The sequence below is a fragment of the Geospiza fortis genome, unplaced genomic scaffold (assembly GCF_000277835.1).
Source record: "Geospiza fortis unplaced genomic scaffold, GeoFor_1.0 scaffold992, whole genome shotgun sequence".
NCBI classification, from domain to species: Eukaryota; Metazoa; Chordata; class Aves; order Passeriformes; family Thraupidae; genus Geospiza; species Geospiza fortis.
Window position 1 is genome coordinate 88,225 of NW_005054625.1, and position 7,600 is coordinate 95,824.

General features: G+C 47.7%; 1 protein-coding gene across 1 annotated transcript in view; it reads left to right on the forward strand.

The window, feature by feature from the left end:
- The window catches only part of CDK12 (cyclin dependent kinase 12), a gene marked incomplete at its 5' end in the record, with an annotated part of 27,050 nt that overhangs the window by 1,999 nt on the left and 17,451 nt on the right, over positions 1–7,600 (forward strand). Inside the window, one exon of the mRNA XM_031064756.1 lies at positions 5,042–5,814. Within this exon, the coding sequence (XP_030920616.1) occupies positions 5,042–5,814 (773 nt within the window). The remainder of the gene's footprint in view (positions 1–5,041; positions 5,815–7,600) is intronic.

Genomic DNA, 7,600 nt, shown 5'->3' on the forward strand with positions numbered 1-7,600 from the left:
CTGTCTCCATGGATGCTGTGGAGCTTTGCTTGGAGCTCCATGGCAATTCAGATGTGACCTGGAATGTAATGGCCATAGGAATGCTGTGCTGCATCCTCCAGCTCAGCAGTTCCCAAAGCACACAGGCCTTTTGGAATTTGGTCTTTGTTACCACAACCCTGAACTTCAGGAGTTCTGTCTTCCATGGAGAACTTGCCTTTGTCCTTGCTGGCATTTCTGTGTTGCTTTCAACCCTCTGGAAGCTCTGACATAAAAATCTCTGTGTCCCACTGTGATTTTACAGTGCAAAGTTCCTGCAGGCTGCTCCTCCTCTGGCCTGTTTTCTCTGGGTACACCTGGGAGGTTCTCAGGGCTAGGCATGGGTGGTTTTCTCCTCCTTCCCTTCAATCCTTTTTGCCTGCTGGTGCTGCTCTGACACATCATGTACTGACCTTTGAAGGGTGAGTGATACAACTCTGAGCTGTGGCACTGGGTCAGTGGCCAGCCCTGAGCAGGGAGAAGCAACTTCAGAGGTATCCTGAGAGTTTTAGAGTTTTCTTCCCAGCAGAACCTCTCTGTGTGAGTGGCTGGCTGCTTCTGAGTTGAAAAATCCAGCAGTTCCATTTCCCTGATTTATGGCAGCAACTTCAGAGCACTTTGTGCTGCTTCCCAACTTCCAGAGCTGCTTTCTAAGGATGTCTTGGACTAAATGCTGGACCCCAAACCAGATGAGTTCCAAAGGTTACTCACTGTTTACATTCTCTCTGAACCTCACTCCTCTCTCTTTCCCGGGCAGATAACTCACTGACTGTGTGAGGTATTCCATTCCCTTTGGAAAACACCTGCCTGCAGTGACTGTAGCAAAGGGACAGAGGGAATTTCACCTGGTTTCCATGTGTCAGCTGAAGTCTTAAGTTGTAATTCATGTGTTAGTTTTGCTTTGTGGAGCTGCCAGGCTGTGAGGTGAGACTGAAAGGAGGGACTCTGGGTCAGGTGTGTCCAGGAGACACAGGGGGGCTCACCTGGAGGTGCTCAGGGCTCACCTGGGGGGCTCAGGGCACATCTGGGGGAGCTCAGGGCTCACCTTGGGGGGCTCAGGGCTCATCTGGGGGAGCTCAGGGCTCACCTTGGGGGGCTCAGGGCTCATCTGGGGGAGCTCAGTCAGGGCTCATCTGGGGGGAGCTCAGGGCTCATCTGGGGGGAGCTCAGGGCTCATCTGGGGGGAGCTCAGGGCTCATCTGGGGGGAGCTCAGGGCTCATCTGGGGGGAGCTCAGGGCTCATCTGGGGGGGGCTCAGAGCTCACCTGGGGGTGCTCAGAGCACACCTGGGGGACTCAGGGCACACCTGAGGGAGAGGATGGGCAGAGCCTTCCTCACCTTGACGTGCTGCAGATGAGTGTAAAAGGAGGCAGCTGACTTTGATCCCTTCTGTGCTTCCTTTGAAGGGGCAGGAACATTTTTTTGGGAGAGAAAACCTCTTTAACTGGCACACTCAGGCAGGGAACACCTGACCACAGCTTGTGTTCCTCAGACTTTTCTGGGACACTCCATTATTTGCACTGACTGACAATATGGGGTGGGTTTGTTTTTTTTTTTTAGTGTTTTCTTTCATCTCCATGTCCAAAACACATCGTTAGGGAGCTGCACCCATGTGCTGTGCTGATTGGAGAAAATCCAGAGTTGTTTGCATTTCCAGAGGCTGTGGAAAACAACTCACTTCCCAACGAGGATGATTTGGTCAGTGGGGAAAAATAACAGATGTGCTTTGCCATTCTGTGTGGCAACTGCTGTCACTGCAGCTAAAACAAGGAGATGGAATTCTAGAGCCCCTCCGCTTGCTGGAGGTGGGAGTGTGCACATACTGGCTCCTTGCTCTGGTCAAAAATAAGAATTAAAGCTTTTTTCCTGAGAAATTGGAGCAATCAGGCTTCCCTGATAGTGTTTTCTGCTTTATCTTTAACTCTGTGTTGTTTAGAGTAGGTAAAATATTGAAATATTTGTGGGTGATTTAGGGTGGATGATGTGGAATTATGTGTACCTGTTAACCTTGGCCACCTCAGCATGGAAGGTTCTGGCATTCCCCTCATCCCAAACTTCTGATTGTGTGACTTAAATAAATCTCATAGTGCTTTTTAATTTGGATTTTTAGATGAAGCCATCACTTCTTTGTTAATTCACAGCTGTCATGGTTGGTATCTTTTATTTCTGTTTTCCAGTAGGGTGGGTTTTAATCCCAAAACATTTTTATCCAGAAGGAGGAAGGAATGTGAGGCTGAATTGCCCCTCATCCATCCTGGATAACCTTGACAAAGCAAGCAAGGTGTGGAATGTTACACCAAGGCTTAACAAATTAAGGGTGAAAGGGGTAAAAGTGCTGTTAAATGGTTACAAAAAATAATTCCAGAGGATGGAAATTATTTTATTCAACAAGCAAAACCTGCCTGTGCATCTTCTGCACTTTTTTTTTTTTTTTTTTGAGATATGCAGTTTTAAAAGGCCCCTCAGCAGGTGCTGGGCTGGAATTTTGGGGGCTGCTGATGCTCTGAGCATGGGAGGTGAGGTTTGCTCTAGGTGGAGCTGGGAGAAGCTGCATGTGGAGCCTTTTTCAGGTCTCACAAAGCAACTGTGAACACCAGCCTGGAAAAGAGGCTTGGGAACAGCAATTATTTGTGTGCTAACTGTAGGGAATTATTGTTAGTGAAGAGAAAAAGGTGAGGGGTGCCTGTGAAGTGAAGAACACTGGGAGGGAATGGATGGATTTATTCCTGGAGTGTGGATATTTGCTGCTGGAAGGTCAGGGAGTCATTCCAGCTGCTTCTGTGGGCCCTGTGAGAGGGTCTGAGCATTCCAGACTTCCCCACCCTCACCTGTCCTGGTCCAGGCAGGTGTCCCTGGTGGCTGTTTGTAAATTAGCACCATAAATAAGGTAAAATTGGACTTTTGGAGGTGTTTACTTTGGATCTGGTGAGCGATTTGGTTTGATTGCTCTGCATCCAGCTGGGTTAAATTCTGGTGAGGGTGAGAGGCCCTGGCACAGGTTCTCAGAGAAGCTGTGGCTGCTCCTGCATCCCTGGCAGTGCCCAAGGCCAGGCTGGACAGGGCTTGGAGCAGCCTGGGACAGTGGAAGGTGTCCCTGCCATGGCAGGGATGGCACTGGATGAGCTTTGAGCTTCTTCCAACCCAAACCATTCCATAATTCCATGAATTGGAACTCTTGGGGGTTCTCATTTGGCAGGATGGAAGACAGGGAGCAGAAAAAGGGGCACTGCAGCATCTTGAACAATCCATGCTGGATGAATTGCAGCAGGGAATGTTAACCCCAAAACTTTGTGGTCGCTGTTGGTGACATCCTACAGGATTCATTAGGAATGTTTTCCATATCCTGCAAATGTCTTGGGGCTGCTGGAAAGGGAACTGCTCGTGGTGCCAGACAAAGTGCAGCCCAGACTGTCAGTCACTGAGCAGAAACCTTGGGAAAAGAGCTGATCCTGAGGAGGGAAACACCTGTGGGACTGCAGACCCTGCTTTTTTCTCCTCCTGGCTGTATATTTATATTTTTATTGCAAATCTAAAGATAAGGGCTCCCCTACAGCCCTGCTGTTGTTTGACCAATGTCAGCACCAGCCCTGGGCTTGTGCTTCCAGGTGGGAGAGAGGAATTCTGATCCCCTTCACCTCCCACACTCACAGCTGCCCCTCCTGCAAGGTGCTGCTGGTGTTGGGACAGGAATTTCCTGTTGTCTCACTTCTCCAGTTTATTTTCCAAATGTTTATTGTCTTATAATACTAATTGGTGTTGTTAATTATGTTCTGGGTATGGTTACAAGGGAGCCAGTGGCACCTGTGTTTGAACTGCTGCTGTTAAATGTGTTTCATTACTGCTGTGGGACTGTTTTGAGGGAATTTTGTGTTTTCCAAGTTAGATGTGTCCTGAGTGGAGTGTTGTGTCTGTTATTCAGTATTTGAACTCAGAATTTTTGATGATCCTGTTGGCATCAGAGCCCACCACACCATTAAAGCCTCCTGCCTGACCCTGCCCAATCCTTGTTCCTCCTGGAGTGGAGGAAACAGTTCTGGCTTATCAGGAATTTGATATAAGCACTGGAAGTACCACTTTCCACTTCCATTTTAGTGCTTATCTGGTTTCCCCATCAGTTTCCCCTCTCTCCTGAGCAGGTTCATGTGGGGAGAGCCCTGATGGTGTGAGGTGTTTCCAGCCTTGCTTCTCTCCCAGCAGAGATTTTCTCTGATTATTTCTGCACACACACCTGATTTAGAGCCCATTCTTTGTACAGGAAGACCTTGACCAATAGAGTTAAAATTCCTGGGGTTTATTTTTCCTTCTTCCAAATCACACTATGCAAATTTGAGTTCTGATAGCAGCAAAAGAACCAGAGGGGTGAAAGGAGCTTGAAGTGCCCGATTTCCTGAGGCAGCATTCCCATGAGGGCTGTGGTGTTTTATCCATGGTTTCCTTTAAAGTTACACATAATTCCTGTGAAATATTCCTAAATATTCTTGGAATGTTCCAAGAGTCTCCTGTTGGATGTGTGAGCTGTGATCTCCTCTTTCCTTTGGAGTTGTCCAGCCTTGATCCTTCCCTGGCACAGGAAGGGTGGGTGCTGATGGTATAAAACTGCTCCTGATTGACTCAAAAACTCCTTCCAGCCTCTCCTGACAGGTGTTGTGGCCTCTCTGAGCTGACCAACAACACATTCAGCTGTTGGTGAGCAGCTCAGAGGGTGAAAGGAGCTTGAAGTGCCCGATTTCCTGAGGCAGCATTCCCATGAGGGCAGTGGTGTTTTATCCATGGTTTCCTTTAAAGTTACACATAATTCCTGTGAAATATTCCTAAATATTCTTGGAATGTTCCAAGAGTCTCCTGTTGGATGTGTGAGCTGTGATCTCCTCTTTCCTTTGGAGTTGTCCAGCCTTGATCCTTCCCTGGCACAGGAAGGGTGGGTGCTGATGGTATAAAACTGCTCCTGATTGACTCAAAAACTCCTTCCAGCCTCTCCTGACAGGTGTTGTGGCCTCTCTGAGCTGACCAACAACACATTCAGCTGTTGGTGAGCAGCTCAGAGGGTGAAAGGAGCTTGAAGAGGAAGAAGAAGGAGAGAGCGGCCGCTGCAGCAGCTGCAGCCAAGGTGGACGGCAAGGAGGCGAAAGGCTCCCCTGTTTTCCTGGCTAGGAAGGAGAACAGCTTGGCTGAGCTGAAGGAGGCTGGGACAGAGTCTAAAAAGGTCACCAAAAGTGTTAAATCTGAGAAAGCTCCTGACACGGACTCGGTTAATTTACTGTACACCAACGCAGAGCCTAAAGCCCCTGCGGAGACAACGAAATCCAAGGCAGAGGAGAACTCGGAGAGGAAACACCCTGTTCCACTTAGGGATTCCAAACCCACGGGAACAAAAGACTCGAAGCCTGTAGCAGCGGTAGAGGACCTGGTATCTCCAAAGGAGACAGACACAGCCGAGAAGGAGATTCCACCCCCCCTCCCCGCCATCAAATCCCCTCCTCCACCTCTGCCCACCACCACCCCTCCGCCTCCCACGCCGCCGCTGCCGCCGCTGCCTCCGTCACCCGCTGTCCCTCCTTTGCCTCCAGCCCCAGTGACTCCTGTTCAGGCCCCTCCACCTCCAGCCCCAACGTCTTTGCCATCTTCTTCCCACCCAAGGACGTCTACTTTATCCTCTCAGGTGAACTCCCAGTCCTCTGTGCAGGTGGCTCCAAAAACCCAAGTGTCTGTGACGGCTGCTATCCCACACCTGAAAACTTCCACCTTGCCTCCGCTTCCGCTCCCCCCTATTTTAGTTGGGGAAGATGACTTGGATAGGTAAGGTCACACACCAGAGCATCTCCTTTAGCATTTAACAGCAAAGCCTTGAATAAAAAGGGGTTTTTTTGGGGGTTGGTTTTACAGTTATGAGCTTATCCTGCAGAGTATAACTGTGGTGTTGGTTTAAAGGATTTATCCCAGGGCTGTTCCAGGTTTGTGTGGAGGGTTTCATGGTCTCCTGCAGGTTGGTGTCTCTTATCTCTGTGGGAAACAAGAGGTTTGGCTGCTGCTTGGTAAAGGTTTCACATCACTCCTTGCTCGTGGTTATTACAGGGATGGAACGTGGAGCTGGGATTTTGCCTCTCTGTGCACACTTACTTGAAAATTCCTTTTTTTTTTTGTTTGTTTGCTTAATTCTTTAGAAACTTATACTCAAAGAACAGGAGAAAGCTAAAAAATTCTTAACAAGTACACAAACCAGAGCTTTTTCTGTTCCAGATTCACAGGCTATACCCATATGTAAAACCAGCATTGGTTTAACTTGAGTGTTGTCTTAATTCTTGAGTAACTGATGCAAGCAATTCATTGCTTGAGAAGTAGGTATTGTTTGTTTGTTTGAAAAGTTTAAAAATGAGTGAAACTGCACCTGCTTTAATTTTATTTCCTGGTTATTTCTGATCAAAACATGCAGCCTTGGCTCTGTCCTGTGGTTGCAGCTCTGGCTGGGCTGGGGGTGGTTGTGGCTTCTGTGATGAATTTATCTGAAAACCCCACTCAGCGGGTTTCTTTTGCTGGGAAGAAAGGAGCAGAATATCCAGAATGGAGTGGAAAAGAAAAAAAAACCACTCAGTTGTTTTTTCTCTCCTTTTCTAACTGTTAGTATGTTTTGCAGTGCCATTAACTTAAGGTCATCAGTGAAATATATTTTTTTATTTGATTTGCTTAGCCTGTAGTTCCTAAAATCTCCTCTATCTTCCCAGCCATCACTAAAGATGTGCTGGGATTGAGGAGTAAAGCACATTTTCAGTGACCAGTGTGGTATCCCACAGTCCTGACTCAATACAATCACCCTGTGGTGAAGTGTTACATATTCTGAATAATTGGATTTATTCTCATGGATGATTCTGGTATTGATGGCAAGCAGGGAAATGTTCCCACTGCCTCCAACCCAAAAGTGAGGCTGGTGTGTGTTTGTTGCCCTCCCTGTGTGATGTTGTTCAGTAAATATTACTGATTTTAAAATTCTGTGCTGAGCAGGAGCTTTGAGCTTCCTGATGATTTTCTCTCATTTCCAATCCCACAAGTTATCCTGCAAATTTTTATTTTTTCAACCACCCACACCTAGAGCTCTGTTTTTTTTTACCACCCAGGTGTGACTTAGCTCTGTAAAAGTGTTTTATCCCTGACCTCAGGGCTGGGGTGATGCTGGGGCTCAGTAAATGCCTCTGTGTGACTTTTTCCCAATAAAAGGATGGGAAATCCCTCTTGTTTTGTTGAGTCTGGTGGCAGTTCCATGTGGCCCTGACTGTGCAGAATCTCACCCTTCACCAGTGGCCTTCATTTTTATGAGCAAAACTCTTTGAGCTGAACTTTTGTCCTTGCTGAGCCTGGGGAATGTTCCAGCCCTGAGCCCAGTGGCAAATCCAGGGTTGAAAATCGGGTTTTGAAGTGTCCAAGGACAGAATTTGTTCAGGTGGAGATTCTTTAACCTCTCCAGAATTACCTTTTAGGTTTGGTTGGTTCACCAGGAGAGGAGGAATTGGTACAAATTTAATCCTGATTTGATGCAGAGCTTGTGCAGCTTCCTAGGAACACAGAACTCTGCTGGCTGCTGAAATTCCTG